Source organism: Triturus cristatus, chromosome 5_1, assembly GCF_964204655.1.
Source record: "Triturus cristatus chromosome 5_1, aTriCri1.1, whole genome shotgun sequence".
Classification (NCBI taxonomy): Eukaryota; Metazoa; Chordata; class Amphibia; order Caudata; family Salamandridae; genus Triturus; species Triturus cristatus.
This window is the reverse complement of record NC_140587.1, coordinates 422,453,201-422,473,092: the sequence shown is the minus strand read 5'-3', so window position 1 is coordinate 422,473,092 and position 19,892 is coordinate 422,453,201. Positions and strand designations below refer to the sequence as shown.

At 42.6% G+C, this 19,892-nt stretch overlaps 1 protein-coding gene across 1 annotated transcript in view; it reads left to right on the top strand.

Moving 5' to 3' along the window:
* Positions 1-19,892, top strand: part of VPS13B (vacuolar protein sorting 13 homolog B) — a 2,934,705-nt gene that overhangs the window by 55,432 nt on the left and 2,859,381 nt on the right. The window contains exon 3 of the mRNA XM_085605186.1: positions 8,699-8,842. Coding sequence (XP_085461312.1) covers positions 8,699-8,842 — 144 coding nt within the window. The remainder of the gene's footprint in view (positions 1-8,698; positions 8,843-19,892) is intronic.

Below are 19,892 nucleotides of genomic sequence, written 5' to 3'. Positions count from 1 at the left end.
GTGATCTACAGTGTCAACGCTGCTGAGAGGTCAGATAGGAGTGGAGCAACTCCTTTGAAGTTTACTCCGTTCTTCACATTATCCCAGATTGAAATTAATATTGATTTAGTGCCTTTGGCAGGCTGAAAACCTATCTCTTTATCAGAAAGTAGGTTATTTTACCTAAGGGAATCTGTGATATGAATTAACATGATTTTTTAAATTAGCTGAGCAGAAATGGCATGTTTGATACAACTTTGCAGTTTGTTGAGCCCATCGTTGTTCAGGGCTGGCTTTCTGAAGGCTGTTTTTAATTCAGTGGTGGATTCCCTGGTTGATTTGTTAATGATTGCTCTTGTCTGTATGGCCGCAGTGGAAGCTTGGAGAATGTTCTTGGATATATTTGATGGGCACAGTTCATCAGGTGATTCACCTGTGTCATAGTTTTAATTGCTTCAGTGGTTTCTTTTAAGGGGAGTAGATTGAAAGAATAGATATTTGAATGTGTATTATTACAGACATATCGATTAACCGTGAGGTGTAGTTATGTTATGTTATAGTGTTTTATAAAGCGCGCGATTACCAAGTAGGTGTCCTGGCGCTCAGTTATGAATTGTAGTTATGGCAGCCTCAGTTATGAATTGGCTGACATGACCGTCGCCATTTTTAGAAAAGTGTTGTGTCATGAAATTGCAGAATTAGTAGGGAAGACTGGTGCAGAAATTCCTCATTTTGAAGATTTCTTTGATCAGATACGTGGCATAATGGTTGCTTTGAAAGTTTTTTATTGTTGTTCCTTGGTTTCCTCATTCTGGTTATGTATTTTCTCCACTCTTTCAAGACTTCTGTTTTTCCTTTATAGGTCTTGCGCCTAGTGTTGCAGTGCGTAGCACTGCTCGCACAACGAGAGACCTCTAGTAGGGTGTTTGAAAACGGACCTAGGAATCACACACGCTCGTGCGTGTGCTTTTCCTTTTGGTCCACGCTATTGGCTTGTGCGTGCGTCTTTTTATCAAAGACAGCACGCAGTAGGCCAAAGGCGGTCGCATTGCTCCGCCCATGGTCTATTGGTGTCTATTATGCGCACCGCTGCCATGTGGTTTCAATTATCGTGCCCAGATACGGGACGCGATAATTGAAACCACATGGCTCGCTGTGGCACGCGCGCGCGGACCACTCGCGGGCTTGCTCTTTAGGTTTCCGCTCGCATTCATTTTTTTTTTCTGTGCCAAAGTTATACAGAGTTCAAGGAAGCAGGGACCACTCAAATGTAGCTGGCATTTTAAGCAGATTGGTTTACTCACCCATAATTGACACAAGTCAAGTGATCTACATTTCGAGTGATTCGAAGTCTACGTCTTGGCAACACAGTGAAATGCACAATTGCCTTGCAGATTGGAAGAAAGGTAGGTAACTAGAGCTGCTCAGAGCGTCGTCTCTTTACCGCCTCAAAGAAAGCTAGCGAACGGCTTGCAATTATAGTAATGACGAGCGGCGCGATGCCTGGAAAGGAGCACGCACATATACCTCTGTTTGTTGTCGATAAGTATCTCTGGGTTCCAGGAACTGTAAATTGTTCAAATAAAATGTCGTCGCGGTTTGGCATGCCTAGAGGATTTGCTCAACACCACAACAAGCTGCCAACATCTGCAAGGTATTAGCTGGGGAAAAAATCCCCAAAAAAACCTGAGGCCGTGCTGCTGATGTCCTAAAACGGGAGTGCCTATATCTCAGTAAAGGGTGGAATGTTCCGCTGGCGCTCGGCCAGCAAAGGGCGCGGGGTTTACGAGTAAACAAGTCCAGTTCACTGCACCGCCTTCAACCAGCCAGGGCTACGCTCGGCGTGCGCATGTTGGGTCCATTCACAAAGCTACTTACGCTCCTGCGAGAACTTAAGTGGGCATACAGTAGTATTTAGGAGGGCGAAAGTTCGGCCCTGATTCACAGAACGAATTGTAGGAATTTGTAAATGAGAAGGCATTATGCCTAAAACTGATAAGGGAGCATTTTAAAAGCAAATAACAAGAAATCCCAATATCTAACATAGATTTACACACTCATATGATTTATTGCCAATGATAATGTGTTCGTGTGATGTAAAGCGCTCTGACACCCTGCATTGGGATAAGTAATGCTATAAAGAAATAAAACGAAATAGTGAGATTTAAATTGTTATTTGTGTAAATACTTGAACAGACCAACACATACGACATTCTTACAGTGCATGCATATCTTATTTCCATGGTCTGAAAAAAGAAAGAAACAATAAGAACAAAAATTCAAATATGGATAAGGAAAGAATTATGCTAAGAAGAAAATATACACTCATACAGAGAAATGGAACAAACTTATATTCCCCAAAGAAAAATGTAAGGATTGTTGTCACAGTCCAACACATGCAAATATTATTACAGAAACAACAATGGGATTTGAAACATTCTGCAGAGGGGCAGAGGTACTGAAGTTGAAGATCTGGAAGTTTCACTGTATATCATTTTCAAATCTGGCAGACGCTGGCTTTATCCTCCTTGGTCCAGGCCTGCTGCACACCTCTCTTCCACTCACACTTCTTCTTACCTCCATAATCCTACCATCACCACCTGAAAGTTCATTTATCACATTCCGAGCTCCGATGGCGTCGGGAGGCGAGGCTTTCAGGAGAAATCCTGCTGTGGTTTCACGGTATAGGTGGCACAGACTAAACTGATATACTATTACACCTGCCTTGAAAATAACTTTTTGTAATGTCTTGTTTACATGCCAAATTGCCGAATCACAATTGATCCAACGATATCTAATTCTATTGTGAGTAAAATATTAGTGTGAGGGCAGTGGGAAAGACACGCCCCCTCAACAATCTTCATTCACCAGTAGTACTTCTTGGGGGTGGGGGATTGTATCCCAAATCTCTACAAAAGCGTCTTGTATGTGCACATATTAAACGGAAATGCAAAGCGCTCAAGCTTCCTTGGTCCGTGAGTCAATACCCTGTTTTGTTCATTTTTTTTTTTTTCTTCTGCATTCTGAGACTTGTAGTCAGGGCCAGCCTTTAGCATGGGTGACAGTGCCTACGCCCAGGGCGCCAGCATTCTGAGGGGCGCAAGAGCAACCTGCAGCAGTCTTCCTTCAAACTGGCCCTAAAGAACATTTTAGTAAACCGTGTTTTGAAGTCTGTTTTTCTCTTTTCTCTCGTTGTTGTAATTGTTGCAGCATGGCACGCAGCACTTTCTCTTTCAGTATGGCGGCCACGCCTTTCTTTTGTTGAGCACACAGAGCGGCTTGCCCACCTCTAATTTTAATATTTGTGAACACATTTAATCAGCACAGCGCCCCATCCTGGAGTGGCACGCTTTGTTTTACTTTCTTTCTCGTGTCGTATTACTTTAGGCGCTGCATCTTCTCCTGAAGTGCCCTCCCTGGCGCAGAGGGACCTGTGTCGAGTTCACACCGCTGTGAGTAGAACTTTCTGTTTCGGTACCTTCTCCCTGGCTCAGCTATGCCTCACACGGCTGACCGCGCTCTGACAAGGAGGACCATTCGCCATAAACAGGCTTGTAAGGATTATTCTTTTCGCCTGACGTTTGCCCAAGGGCACCCACCTTGTGCTATTACTCCAGACATTTTCCAAGCATGGCTTTTTATTTTGTTTCCACACGCTTCTCCTGTGACCTCACCCTGCAGCAGGAGAGGAAGCCAACATTGTAAACATGTTAGAGTGGCTGGTACATGCTTCCCTGCGGTGCTAATTGGATATGTCAATTTGGAATTTCTCTTCAGGGTTCCAAAACATATAATTAATAATACTGAAAGCCGTTTTTTCTGTCAAATAATGGGGAAAAAGAATTACAATTGTCAGTGCAGTAGATCCAGTCCATGTTTCACTTTCTGCTTTTCCATCTGCATCGCATCTCCCAGTGGTGTCTACAGACCTTAACCATCACCAGACTGCAACATACTTATAGTGCACTCTTCTCTTTGTCTTACACCGTACTGCAGGAATGGGCACTCTAAAATTCTTTAAATGTTTTTACAAATCCGTGTGAGCTACACTCATGAACAGTATAGTCCAAGTTGGGTTGTTGTTGCCTCACCCTCTTGCCCTCTCATCTCTCTCTCACACTAACACTACCCACTCTCATCTCACAATACCACTGCCATCACTCATTACCTCCCTCACTACCGGTCTCCTCTCTATACTGCCTACTCACATTTGCTACCTTCCTGTAACTCATCTCGCTGGGCACTGATCCACCTCTCGCCTCCCACCCTCTAGGTGCCCCTTCCACTTGTCCCTCTATCTCTCTCATACTCTTTCTTACCCATCTCTCTCCTTCTCTCATGCACTATTCCCGCCCCTCTCATGTGGTTAACTTCAGGTCTTAAAGCACAGTTTCTATCCTGTAACTTTTCAAAGTTTCTGTCCCTCAAACCCACGCTCTCCTCCTCTTCTTAGGGTGTCTTCTGCATACACGAAACCTCCCTCTGTATGTGTCTATGGCCTGCTCTCCCCTTCTTTCTATCTTTTTCACATAGTCTTTCTGCTTCTTTGTCTCAAGTTCAATAGCCACTTACACAAATTACCTAGCCCTCTCATTCTACCCTTCTATCTATCCTCTGCAGCTCTCACCACTATCTATTTACCATGCCACATAATTCTGCGACACAAATACACTACACAACACAAAATTATACAAATACCAATTCCAATACAACCCATATAATTCCACTCAAATCCATATACATCCACTACACTTCAAAACAAAACACATAGGAACAAAATTTATCATTTACAACACCAGGAGCTCTAACTCTCACAAATGCGAGACCTATTGCATTGCAAATGCTTGTTTTGTAGGGTTGTGTCCAAGTTGATCGAGCTGGCTTTGTGGCCTGTGCAACTTTAAGCGAGCCACGTTGTCAACCGTTTCTGTGAGCAAGAAGTGGAATTCCTTGACACACTATTAAACTTGGCAGTTGAGGACAGCATATCATCTAGGACTGAATATGGTCTACATTGCGATAACATTTTAGGTTCCTCCTCTGACAAGTTACCGTATATTTTTGGAACACAAAAAATGCTTCGTTTTTCACACCAGTGATAATTTGTATGGACCAGAACGGACAAACGAAACCACAGTGACAGACAGAATAACTTTGATGATTCAACAGCGCAAACCTGACTAAACATGAGCAGGCTTTAACACCACTTCTAGTTAAACGTTAATAGAACTGGTGCTCAAAAACAGTGATGGGTCAATTGTAAAACAAACTGGATGATTAAATGTTTATCGTTTCTGTGACCATGAGCTGATGAAAGTGGTCCCCCATTTTTTCTGATAGTTTGTCCTTGTACAGAAGGGTTTTACAATGAGAGGGCAACGATGAGATTATTTGAAATGGGCAAATGTGACATTTTGATTTTAGTAGGTGCTGCATGCAGTAAATGTGCATGGGCACCAGAAATGTGCCTCTTGGTAGCAGGAACAGATGACATGACAGTTTAGCCACTTTCTGCTGGCCTAGCTGGGAGCTCCTCGGTATTCCTCTCTTCCCCCACCCCAATGCTTCCCATTGATATTTGGACAGCACCCAATACCTTGCACAGGGTTCACCTTTGCAGACAGCTGTGCAGACAGCAGAGCAGGCACAGGGACCTTTCTCAACTCAGTTCAACATCACTCGGCTTCTGCAGGTCACCAGCTGTTATCCCTTCAGCAGCACATCTTTGTTAGTGGCGTTGAGGGTGTTAGGTGAGAAAGGGCGATGGGTGCCAGCTTGATGCCCAGTAGTGTAGGTAAGAGAGCATGTTTTGACTAAGTGGCTGCCACATTTCTCTTCGATTTGCTATATCATCATGCAGTATCTACATTCTTAAGTTAGTTAAATAGTAAATGATTATTAAAACATAGACCAACATGATGGCAAACTAAACTAATGTGTGTGTATGAGGACTTCATGCAATGGCTCAAAGAAGAGAGACGGGTGGAATGTGTTAAAAATCGCATGCCTGGAAAAGCAGATCGAACCGCCGCTTACTGCTGTTAGAAGTCAGTCTTGGAAAACGGGACAGATAGAAGCCACTTGTGGGACGAGTCTCTGTCAGATCCAATCTAGAATCTTGTATTGGGCCAGCCTCATGTTTCTGTCAAAGACCTCTTCTCTTTAGATGGAGGGTGGAGGTGGAGAAGCAGGATATATTGGCAAACATCCATTCCTTCACGTTTGTACATTATAGGCAGCTTTTCTTTGGGTGTTCTTGGAGTACATTTCCAAAAACTGTGCAGAATACAAAAGCAAAGCCTGAATTGTTCGTCACTTAGTAGTTGTCACTAATAATATCGTTCACTATAGCCTGGACTGTTTCCCCAGGTTAGGTCAGTCATTTCCAGGGTGGCGTGCCTCCACCGAAGGTCTCCTCACTCTGCAGGACCCTCTCACTCAGCTTTCAACTGAAATCAGTCTTTTGAAAACCCTTTGCCTTTTGTAGTGCATTCCTCCAGAGTTTTGCATGTTTTAATTCATAAGCCTACCCTCCCAGAAACTATTATGTAATTAAGTTTCCATTTAAGAGGCCTGCTTAGGACTGAGCCCAGTCTTTAGATGAAGAATTGTTATTTCGAAGTAAAGTGTGAGGAATTAGATCTCTTGTGAAGAAGTCTGAGCATTTATCAAAACCCACATGTAAAGCAAATAGCATTTACCCAGAATTTTATTTTAAATTACTTGTTTCAAATGTTATTTTTGTTTTCAAGTATCACAAAAGAAATTATCCAAATTGTTTGCTAAGAATGTGTTGATATTCATGGTACCTCACACATAGTAAATGTATACATCAGACCCACGCATGTCATCGGCCAACCCCGGAAAGAACTGTTAATGTCTTAAAATTATATAAGAATTTTTTTTATTCATCTCTCAGGGAAGTAATGTTAAATGCAATATGTATGCCGATAACAAGGGAAACGTGACAAAGTGAATATGAACTACAGTCAAATAAGTATGGCTAATCATAACGGCTGTTGAATCTCGTCTTGTATGTGTACGTGCTGATGTTTGTAGAGTGCAAAACTAGCCGAGAGCAGTGAAGCACTGAACAGGAAAAATACAGTCATTCGATAAACTGACAGGTGAGGTCTACTTGCACCAATTGAATGTTTCTGTTGCTATATATTTATCTGCTTGAAATATTTACCTCCTTAAGACATGGCAGAGGATATTACCTCGCAAACACAAGGAGATGATGGACGGAGCACTGAAACTTTTCAGACACTCACCCCCTGTCACAGATCTGGGTTGAATCCATCATCGTTCTTTAGCTCACTTCGCCACCCTAGTTCAGACCTAGCCATATGCAAATCAGTCTTGACCCTGTTCCTCATGGAAACAGTCCAGCCTGAACTGCAAAGCCACATCTTCCCTGGACCGGAAACCAGCATCCTGTAACCGGTTTCGGGGTAACACCACTCATCAGCCAGGCTAGCTTGACTCCACTGGCAAAGTGAGCAAGGGGCTCACATCTTGGCATACTCTGCAACTTAGGGCAAACAAAGCAAACACAAGAAGATAATGGACAGAGCGCTGAAACTTTTCAGGCACTCACCCCCAGTCACAGATCTGGGTTGAATCCAGAGGATATTACCTCAACACCCCTCATAGACTACCGTCAGTCAAAATTATCAGTAACCATCGACCCCGTGCGTCATCTCTGTACATCGAAAGGAACCGCCGTTAAGGTGGGTCCATTCAATGTTCAAAAAGTTTGATGGACAGCCGCCATTAATTTTTTTAAGAAACAAACTCCCAAAGCGGGAGTTGATTTGAGAAAAACTAAAAACTAATGACCCCCACACCCTGGAAAGTTTCTCTGAGGATGTGTGTGAACGGGAATGGCATTGTTTTTTTCTGTCCATTTGGTGGTGACGGACAGGACAAAAAGAAAATACATCGTCCACCTGAAATAGGACAGGTGGTGTTATGTCCATCCTCTGACGGCCCCTACTCCATCAGGCAATCGAAGGAAGTTTTCCAAAGACTTTGCCAACGGGTGCTCCATCAGTGGAAAACTTAAGGTCTGCCCATTTCTATAAGAGGCAGGCATACCAAGGGTTTGGCTGACAGGGAACTCCATTGTGTTTGCCAGGTAGTACACTGACCCCCAAACTCTAAATTGTGTCCAAAAGCAATTTGATAAATGTTCCTGGTGCTTATTTCTGTATTTATCTGCCTTATAAGTGACAAGGTCATTTATTCTGTTTCCCCTGTTTAGACTTGTTGGATTGATTTTTCACACTGTTTATTAATTTAAACATTTTATTGTAAAAAGTTTGGCTTTTGATAAACTGTTATTGCAGTGTAGATTAAATTGCATGACATTGTGGCACGATACAGAAAAAATGATTCCATTTGATCCTGGGCACTAAATAGAAAAAAATATTCCATTTGCCATGGGCACTTAAAAGAAAAGATTATTCCACTTGACCCTGTTGACATGAATATACATGCCTGTTTCCACACTATCAAATCAGTCTTTCACTGAAACAAAAGTCAGCCTTGCATCTTGATTGCTAAACGAAAATTAGGTCTCAGTCCTACTTACTCGTGGTACTTGGACTCTGCTAACTTCTGAAGAAGGCAGCGCACGCTACTTCCACAGATGTAAGGCCTTACCGGACCAGTTCTTTAATATTTTGTTTCTCATGCTGATTTTTTTGTCCCTCAGGAGCTGAAGTTGCCATTTACATTTCTAAGTGGACATATACACGAACTACGGATCCACGTACCATGGACTAAACTAGGATCAGAGCCAGTCGTTATCACGATTAATACAATGGAGTGTATCTTGAAACTGAAGGATGGGGCGCAGGTAAGAAAGAGAACTGTGCTAGTAAGGTTTTGTTTCTAAAAGGAAATCTGGTACTTAAATAGCTGGTTATTGAAGCAAGGGGGCAAATGTTTTTATGTCAGCACCGGTCTGTGTGTTATTATTTAAATATTGTCTGTCTTAAAGTTAAAGTTTTCCCAGTGAATGTTTAATTCATTACCAGAGTTCCCCACGTAGGTATACAAAGTCATGGTGTACTCCGTGGTGTAATGCAAAATGAGGCCCTCTTGCAAAATGTACTCAGATTCTCCTTAAATGTAACTCGTGATGGCCTCCTCGTAGATGTACAAAGGCCTTGGGGTGAGTAGGGATCCGCAGAGGTTGCAGGGCCAATATTGTATCTGATTCACCTTGTTTGATTTGTTGTTTGTCACTGTGGTTTTTTCTAGACAGTTCCTGAGCGTTAGTTGACAATTTTTCTTTAGATTTGATTTACAAATCGTAGCATTAAACATGCAGTCCGTTGTAGTTGTTGTTAAAGACTTGGAGGAGGTAGGCAATAGATTCTCGGTAATAGAATAGTAACACTTGACAGGGCCTGCTTCTGCTGACTCTACCTGACCCAGTAGCAGCCATGCACATTATTCTGCAAGAAGTGGTTGGATCCCATTAGATCTATGATTACATTATTTTTTCCTGTTCGAGTGTGAGTCTAGGATTTTTTGCCGTTAGCTAGGGTATCATTGTTCTTCAAGTGCATACAATAACAATTTCACATACTGTAATATAATAAAAGTGCATATGATGCAAAATATTTATTTCAATTTACTTACAGGCCTATCTTAACAATATATGTTTGTTCCTACAGAAATCCATAACAGATATATTATGATCCTCGTTCTTCCTGTCCTGTTTCTGTAACTTTCTAACAAGGCTTGTAGCCGCTTCATGTTTCGTAGTTCTCAGGAAGCCGTTTTAAAATTGAGCATTATAAGTCTGGATTACCAAAACATAAGATGGCACAGTTTACAGGCCCAAACATTTCTGATGGTGTTCAGAAATCTTTTGACATGATAGCACTGTTTAAGTTAGTGTCTGTGCATTTCGAATCATCGGCTGTGCCTGAGCTTTTGGAAAATCCTCGCTCTTATCATTCTATCAGCCTAGTATAATATTTGGCCACGGTTTCGGTCCAAACCTGTATCTGTTATTTCTGGCTGTCCACATTCTCCAACATAGCTAGCCATGGGATCCACCATATGTTGTGTAACTGTGCCCTCTATGCTTTAGCTTTAAAACATTCTACAAGCTTGTATTGTCGTCATGTGAATTGTCATTCAAACATTTGTGGTTTCACAGTGTTCCACGTTCACTTTCTGTGCCTCTGTTTTTCATTTACCTGCCTTTTCCTGGGCCCAGTGATGGTTTTAATGATTGGGTTTTCACTTCCTACAGCTTCTTGTTATTTATTTATAATCTCTTTCCCTCTGGTTTCTCTATGTGAATGCCCATGTGCTGGTTACTCCCGCCTGCGATGCTTGGATTCTTAAGGGTTGATTAAATGAAGCCAGTGCAACTGGATTTTATTTATCATTTTGTTTAGATTTGCTGTGTATTAAAATAAATGTTACACAAAAGAATACATTTGTTAACAATCCCGTAGCAAAGATTTGAACAAAAGTACTTTGTTTTTTTTATTTCTCCAAGTTGGAAAAACGAACTTGCTCCATACTGTCACATGTTCCTATTTCTTGCATTTAGCATCAGAGCCAGAAGGTTCTAGACAAGTTTTTGTTCTCTTTGTATGTGTAAGCAAGCATTTTACCAGCCACAACTCTTTTTTAGGTCGAGCCTAGCGCTGCGCGCATGCGCTGCTCTAGGGATCGGCCTCTTGGAATCACTTCAGCTTTAGTAGAAGCTTGTGCGTGTGGTGCTCACACACTATTGGCCTTTGCGTCTGGCTTTGGAACGCAATTGGCCAAAGGCGTGTGGATGTCCCAGCTTTTTGGGAAATGTTTACTCCCAGAGCGTTTTGCTCTCGGGAGCCAGCAGCGACCATCTGTTTTTAATTAGCGTGGCCGGGCTTGTCTCCCACGCAGTCTCTCTCCCCCCTCTTGCATCATCTCCCTCATTGACTCAAGCCACTTCGTGTTTCCCCTCATTAACAGCCTTTTTCTTTGACCAGCGTGCAGTCTCTTGTTTTTCGAGGCGTCCCATTCCATGCTTTAACTTTAATCGGGATGCAAAAAAATACTGTATCTTTGTGAATGCTTCTCTGTGATTGCTGTTTGACAAAGTTAAGGCGGCTAAACACACTAGCTTTTTTAAAAAATGCTTGCTTTTTTCCTGTGTTCAGCTACTATTGCCAAATGTTATTAATGCAACCCATACAATGCTCTTGCTAACAAACTGCTGAACGACCTCATCACGTTCACGATTTGTGTTGTGCATACACTTTACTCAAACCTTTTTAGGTCTCGGGACCATCCGGTCTGCCGAAGGCAGAACCGGAAGTCGAGAGATTTAATGTTTTGGAGAAGAGGGGCTTGAACCCGCCCCTCTTCTCCCCTGTTCTCCATTGGCTGGCCTCTTGAATGCTGGCCAGCCATTGGAGAAGAGGTCCCGTCCTTTTCGGATCGGGGCGTGTTTTTTGCAGAAAGTCTAATTATCTCCTCCAGCCAATGGCTGGAGGAGATAACAGCAAAACACGCCCCCGAATCTGAAAACGACCTGCGTTTCTCCGAGGCATTTCTGCTCTGCCTCGGAGAAAGGCGGCGGTGTTCGATGACTGCTTGGAAATATGCTTTTTACAAAACGCTGCAAGTACTGAGGTACCGAAGATTCTCTGTTGCAGCAAGGCACTGAGTGGCGGTATATATCCCAAATTATATATAAGTCGGTAGACGCATGCCTCTACAGTGTTCTCTTATATTTTGAAACCCGAATTGGTCAAGTTCGTATCCTTTCAAAGTTCCCTTTTCAAACAATCATTATCAACGCCAAGTCTGGCCCTGGCACGGTAGTGCGATTTTTGTTTACTATTAATAAAATGTGACACTTCAGACAGCAGTTTCAGCAGAGAGGACAAAGAAGGAATGGGCATGGAATCCAAATACAGAAACTGAAACTTCTCTATCAAGGGGAAACATCACTGCCAAAGTTCAGAGCTTGTAAAAAAGCCACCAGCGAAATCACTTGCTAGTTAATGTTCGGGGGGGGGGGGTTAAGCAAAAATTTCGGGGGGGGGGCTGAATCTTTAAACAGTAGGCAGAGTGGCGCTGATTTCGGGGGTGGGGGGCTGAATCTAGGCAGAGTGGAGCTGCGGGGGTTCTTAAAAGGGGTGAACCAACAGCGAGGCCTCATTAACATGCAAATGGTCTTTTTAAAGACCTGTGAAGTGCTCGGGCGCGGCTTTGTGTCTGCCCGGGAAGCGGTCTCATCCTGGGCTGCCACACACGACGGGGGGGGGCTGAAGCCCTTTGAGTTCAATGGGTGTTGCGCGCCTGATCAAAGGTAAATGCGTGAGAGAACGGGGTTGTTGAGCAGGGCCGGGCTGGCTAGCCCGGGCATCGGGCGTTTCCTGTAGCAAAAGTGCTTCACAGTTAACCTCCCCCATGACCCTCCAGCTGGTCCGACATAATTGCCAGGCCTACTTTGGGGTTCCAGTTCGGCCCTGTTGTTGAGTATCCTACCCAGGGCTTTAAGTGGGATAAAAAAAAATGGGTGGGGGTGGGGGGCGGTGTTGCGCGGGGTCTATACGACTTGTATTTTGCTGTCTCTTTTGTCATTGCATCCAGGCATAATGATACAACAAGTAACATGATACCTACAACAAGTTAGGACTATTGGCTTTGTCAATCGTTGTTAGTTGCATAAGATAAATTAGCAGTAACTGTGGCTTGTATATAATATTGAAAAAGCATCCACTTGAAGCCCTAGTGACACCACGACAATGTTACTGCTCCTGAGTTTCAATAAGAGACAACAATATAATCATGCAGTGGCTGAACTCGACAGATTAAGAAATATATCCCAAATTATATATAACAGTCGGTAGATGCATGCCTCTACAGTGTTCTCTTATATTTTGAAACCAGAATTGGTCAAGTTCGTATCCTTTCAAAGTTCCCTTTTCAAACAATCATTATCAACGCCAAGTCTGGCCCTGGCACGGTAGTGTGATTTTTGTTTAGTATTAATAAAATTTGACACTTCAGACAGCAGTTTCAGCAGAGAGGACAAAGAAAGAATTGGCATGGAATCCAAATACTAATCATGCATATTAGTCTGGGCCACTGGCATTTTGCGATGCTGCAGCGTTTTCCTCATAATTATGGATTTGCCAAACTTCCCAAATAATGCTCGCATAATAAATCTCGCTTTTGAGAGTGATTAAGCTATTGACATTGTAAATAACAATGCCGTTTCTTTAAATGTTTTAAAAACAAAAACAAAAAAATAAAATAATGTCATGAGCAATGCCAATAGCTCTAACTTTAACAATGCCGAGACCGTTGCATTGTAAATGCTTGTTTTTTAAATGCACTTAACCTGTAATGGATCCCGCAATTCCAACATAAGCCAGTGATGATTTTCATCATCAGTACATACATATTCTCAGTATGTCAATTGGCTTCTGGGTCACTCGCTTCGTGGTAGTTTGCTCCCACACTGTTGACTCAGGATGCCACTTTACATTCCTGTACTCGACAAGTGCACCTACTGCCCATCTTGCCACCAATTAACCCAACTGCATACAAAGGGTTCGAGCACTTGCCACGGCCACCTCCATGGGCCTCTACCTTCTAGGTCACTGGTCTCATGTGTTTTCGTTTAATGACTTCTCCTGGTCAATTCCCTGTCGCATCCTATGGTCCCTTTTCCCTTCTTCCTCCTCAGCGTCTCTCGACCCCCGCTGGGTTGCTTCCCTTTTCTTCCCAGGACTCCTAGTCCCTCTCTGCTTCGTCTTTCGCCTTTCTGAATTCCGCTCGTTGTCCTGGTAACTCTCCACACTCCTTCTGCCTTCCAACCTCTCCTTGTTCCCGTCCCTTCTTTTTGTGCCCCCACATCCCGCATTTGTGCCTTTATCTCTACAGTCACCTAATACGGTCTGTCTCCGCAGTCTCTGGACCCCTTGTCACCGCAGTCTCCATCTCTGATCTGTGGCTGCAGTCTTTGATCTTTGCCTCTTCCGCCGCCTTATCAAGCCTCAGTGTGCATCCCTGTACGTCTCTTACCACTGTGTCTATTGTCTCTAGCCCATGTCTTTGCAGTCACCTGTCTTAACACAGTCTGTGCACCCTTGATCCGTGTCGATGTCGTCGGCTGTCTCAGGGCTGGCTGGTCCATGTCCGTGGCGTTGTTCTCTCTTGTCCGTGTCACTGTCACAGCGATCTCTGATCCGTGCCACTGTCCCAGCAGCCTCTTGTCCGTGTCACTGTGCCAGTGGTCTCTGGTCCACGTTTCTGCTCCTCTACCATATAGTTTAAAAACCTTGGCAAAGCCAGTAGCTCTAGCTAAGGTCCCAAAGGCGAGACCTATTGGCTATGCCAATGCTTGTTGTGGTTGATACCGTGCTGAAGCAGGTCTTAAAACACCTGCTATTGTGCTGCAGTGTCATTCATCTGTGTCGCTGACTATAGGCCTATCTGTGAGAAGATAGCTTGTGATTCTGGCCTCAAGCTCGTTTGCCCGCCTCCAACTGCATTTAAAGATAGGCCAGTACTTTTGAAGAATGAATTCACTGGATGCCGTCATATTTTCAGGACCTGCATTAACCAGTTTTTGAGATGTGGCACGTGCTCCACTTTTCGTAAAGAGCTGTTTCTGGGAGGAAGGCTGTGCAAATACTGTTTGCAAACTTGTTAGTTGAACAGCCTTGTGAACATTGTGTGTGGGTATTATCCAACTGTATCGTTACCATATATACACTGTGCACTTCTGCTGTAAAGTTCATTACATATCTACTGGGGGGTAGAGTTTTCGAAACACTTTATGCATTTTTCCTGGTTGCTGATTAGTTTGACTGACTTCGGCAAAGTTTAGTTGTAAATATGTGGATCTTGTGATCCAATAAATTAGCCTGCACACCTGTGTGTACACACACGCTACTGAACACATCCCTCACAGGTATAAATACCATTGACCAAGCAATGTATTCCAGTGGAGGTTGTTGAACCAAAAAGATGTCCTGAGACAAAGGTGTCTAGAACGGAAGCCTGGGAATAATACAAAGTCTTTGTATATATGAAGGATGCAAGGCATGTAAAGTTGGTAATGTTTGAACAAAATCAGTCTAGGATTTAAGAGCAACCGGGAACATCCACAATGAATAATCCTAGTGTTCACGAGAGATACAGCTGGAGGTCCAGTAGTGTATGCAGTGTGTCAGGAAGCAGTGAAATAGGCAGATGTTACGGGCTTGGGTCTCTCCTGCCCGTATCTGGGTATCTTTGTGGTGAGAGCTCGCGCTTGAGAGAAGAGCTAGTCAGCGAAAGTATGATTAGCATTGTCCTGGATGCCCTGCTCTTTCCTGGCACTCCAAGTAACCATTATATGGTTTAGAGCTGGAAGGGCTAGCATCCCAAATGGCTTACAAAGACAGTTTTGGAAAATCTTTTGTGGAACAATTTATTTCTTAATGCAATACTCTATAGACAAATAAAATCAGCTTTATTCCTTTCAAGTGCTCCCTTATACGGAATTGTAATTTTTTAGGTCTCGCCTGACCCAGCGCATGCGCTGGTCTGGCGAGACTTATTGAGAGGGCTCCAAAAAGTGCTACCAGGCCACGCACGCGCCGTGCTTTACCACGATTACTTTCACTTTTGATGTTTGATCGCGATCGAGATCACTTTCACTTTCGCGGCCGCACAGCCGCTTGGCATAGCCAATAGGTCTCGCTTTTGGGACCTTTTAAGTATTTAGTTATGCAACTGTGGCATGGCTACACACTTATAAGGTCCCAAAGGCGAGACCTATTGGCTATGCCAATGCTTGTTTACAGTGCATACACAATCACATAGGATACACGGGTGACATGCAAGTTCGCAGAGCCCGTGGACATTCATAACCAAGTGGCAGAGGTAGATAGCAAAAATCCTAGCTAGTTGATGCAGATTGGTTACGAATTGCTGGTATTTGAGGCCCTGAGTGAATTATTAGAGAGAAAGCGACAGTCCTAGAACCCTAGAGAGCGTTTTCCAGAGTCTGTGTGCATATAGAAAGGATACTTGCTTCCTGTTCTTTCTTTGATTTCTATATTTCTGATTATGCCAGTACGTGGCTCAGTACTCTGATCTAGAGACCATAGATGGTGTGATGGTAATATAGCTCACTTTCCTAGATTTCATCACCTTGACCATGATACATTATATTTTGAGAAGAATATATGCTGCGAAGCAATTTAGCTCTCCTTGTGAGAAAAATAAGGTGCATTTCTTTTTAAACGTAATCGGATGAGACAAATGACTGCATGGCATAAGGTCCTTAACTGCACCAGGATGGCATCTGGTAGGCCGGTAAGTAGTAAGACCAGCATTGGCATGGCCAATAGGTCTCGCCTTTGGGACCTTATAAGTGTTTAGCCACGCAACAGTTGATGTTGTTGCACCAAGGATATTGTGCTGCATAACTAAATACTTATAAGGTCCCAAAAGCGAGACCTATTGGCTATGCCAATGCTTGTTCTCAGTGCTTGCAGTTTCACGCATACCCTCCTTTATCATGTAAAAATATTGCAACAAGGAGGTAGATACAGCCCGACACCCTGAACATGTATTGAGAAGACGTCAAAAATCCATCATTAGCGTGCAATACCATGATGTCTTTGAGTAAAGTGAATAATGCTCTCCCAGTAAGGAAGGAAATGTGATGGCTCAAGTTCCTTAATGCATTAGTTCATGGGAGTGTTTTGGGTTTAAACCGGGCAAGTAGAGTTTGATCTTCCTAAATGGCCACCTACTAAAAGACAACCAGAACAGCGCATAACCTTAATAATTAAGGAAACGCAGAGGGACATAATAAGAAATTATGTCTGTTTTTAAATCTCATAGTGGGTGGTTCCATTTAAATAAAAACTAAGCAACACTCTGGCCCCTACGTTTTCAAAATGAATCTTCAAAGAATTGCGGTAAATGCAAAAATACAGATCCATTTTGAATAGATAGTCCCGTTCAATGCAAGTATAAAGTGGACTTTCAGCATGACATTTTCACGTTTCTCGGATTGCACTCAATAAATGCCCTCTTGGTGCCCTTTATAGGACATTTGCATTCATGTAAAAAACAGAGCAAGCCAATAGACACCCATTTGAATACTTGTGTGGTAAGGAATAAACCAATTGTCATTTGGCTCGAACTAAAGATTTGCAACAGTGAATACTTTAACAAATTGAGAAAATACATCACTTCGCTATTCTAATGTGAAATATGTGACTGTTTGGGGCAAAATAAAATGTGTGTCCTATTTTTATTTAGTAGCTAAAACCGTGCCAAATCGTTTACTTTATTTTTAAAGACTACTTATTCGCTAGGATTGTTTAGCTGAATTCTGAGGTGTGCATGCACGACAATTTATTATTAATTGATATGTCTCTATGTTTAGCTAGGCCTTCGAAGTACATTTATTTATTTTTGCCATTGTGCAACAATCTTCCTATAGCATGGACTGAAGCAAAAAAAATGTTTGCTCCATTTCGTTATTACACAAACAGCAAAACGATGCTAATGGATTTGACAAGCCAAGTGGAGTTTGCTAACGCCAGCAGTAACTGTTCAACATGAAGTGTTCTGCACACCACGGACTTTTCGAAATTGAGGCCTAAGTTTTAAAAGGAAAGACTCTTTATAGTGCCTTGTCTCGCACAGGTCAAAGCTTCAAAGAACAATGCGATGAAGGGAATGATAGAATTAATCCCAGCTTCATGCCTTCGCTTGGGCTGCATTCCATGCCATTGTTTCTCACACACTGTGCCATTCTAGACAGAGACCACCCATATGCAAATCAGTCTTGCCTAACACATGTTAGAGGCTAGAATGTTTGACAACACAATGTATTCAATGAATTTGCCAAAAAGTGTACTTAAGCAGAGAGAATATCTGAGATTTCATTTGGGGGCAGTGGTGATTAAACTAGTCAGCAGATGTAACTGATCACCGGAAGTGAAGGATGTAAAATCGATCCCTTTAAATATATTTGTGATTTTAGACATATCACCAACTGATACAAAGGAATTCTATCCAAACTTGTGTAAAATATGTTCCTCTGTTGCATGGTCTGAGTCTTCCTCAAAAGCAAAAATACAAGTTTATGCTTTGAGAAGTCTAACGTCATTGGACCTGCAAGCTTTAATGGCAGAAGGAAAGATGGACGCTTCTTCTTCAGGCGGGGAGACTGTGAAACACAGGGACAGGAAGACTCGGAGACATGGAGGATTGTGGACGGGCAGAGAGGCAGACACAGGCATGTGGGGGTATATGGGGTCGACCCTTCGGATAAGGGGTAGGGAAAGGGTCGCATGACACCCCCTCCATCAGAGCTCCTCACCTGATTGAATAAGACATTATTTTTGAACGAGTCAAATAACGCAATCAATTGTAATATTTGATAAACTTGAACTGCGTACGCATGATATGCGTTTGAATGTCTGTGGTTGCCGTCTAGGAAAACAAGCATTGGCCGCGCGGCAATATAAGTAACGCCGCGCGGCCGTGAAAGCAAAAGTCATTGCGATGGAAGCATAAGTCATTGCTATCGTGATGACGCGCTCTGTGCTAAGCACGCGAGGGATACACGCGCAGCAGTGATTGGAGAGGCGGAGAGAGGCGGAGAAAGGCGCGTGCGCTTGTGCGCGTAACCGCAAGCTGGTGGCCGGCAAAAGCCTTTAGTAGCACTTCGAAAAGCCACTGACTAAATGTCTCGCTGTGCAGCGCATGCGCTGGCTCATGCGAGACCACAAACCAACGCCTGATCTGTGGAACAATAAGTGGTAGCAGGGAAATATGGATCAGCTAGAACTGGCAGGTTGTGACCACCTGCTCACTTTGTCTTTGTATGATATAGGTGATACACACAAAAACGGATCTTAACAATAATTGTTATTTGTTGACCACCAGCTTTTCAGGCATCTTTTAGGAGAGACTACAAGATACATTATACAATATTATGCTATTTGGTTATGAAGGATTTCAGCCTGCTTATTGAATACCCAATCCCATGTTTAATTTAGAAAGTCTTCTGTGCTTATGGTAAATTCTTATTCTTGACCATCGCATAACACGAAGCAAGATTTAAAAGACACAAAGTATTCACCATTACTTGCATTAAAATTAAAATTCTAAAGTAAAACAAACTCACCGAAGTTTCAATAACTCTGTATTCCTCACTGCTATGAAGATAGGGAGTGGGGAAAGGAACCTGATCTCTGTTTAAAAAGTATTGCCACTCTGATGCAAAAGAAGTTCTTATCATAAATTCCCAGACATTACGAAGAGGGATGTCAAGTCAAGTCAAGTTGATCTTTATTCGGTTATTAAAACAAAATAACCTTAAAAGTACAAGCACATAATTACACATATATAAAAATAACAATTATAGGAACCAAACATAGGAAAAACCGAGTAAGTTCAGATCTCAATTGTTTTCCGTAATTTAAAAACATTTTTAAGGAATGAGGAAATAAATACGACTGTTAAAATGTTATCCAATTTCTGTACAGCTAAAAAAGCAGGGCGACATCGATTAATTTCCATCATTTTTAGCAAAGGAGCAACAAACATTTGTCTAGGTCTGGTATAAAATTTACAAAAGAAAAGTATATGCATATCGGATTGCACTGATAGATCATCACAGGGACATTTATTCAAAATTTTTGACCAATTATTCATAGCTGGAAAGCTGAGTGATCTAAATAGTAAATTAAATCTAAAGCGTATCAGTAAAAACCTTTCGTAGTCACTTGTTAGTAGCTTTAAATATGGCTGTAAGCTATTGCAAATTACAATTTGCTCATGAGCTACCAACGTAGTTTTCTTGAACTCTATTCTAACTCTGGTCTCTTGCAAATAGGTCATACATCTATCTTTTAAACGTT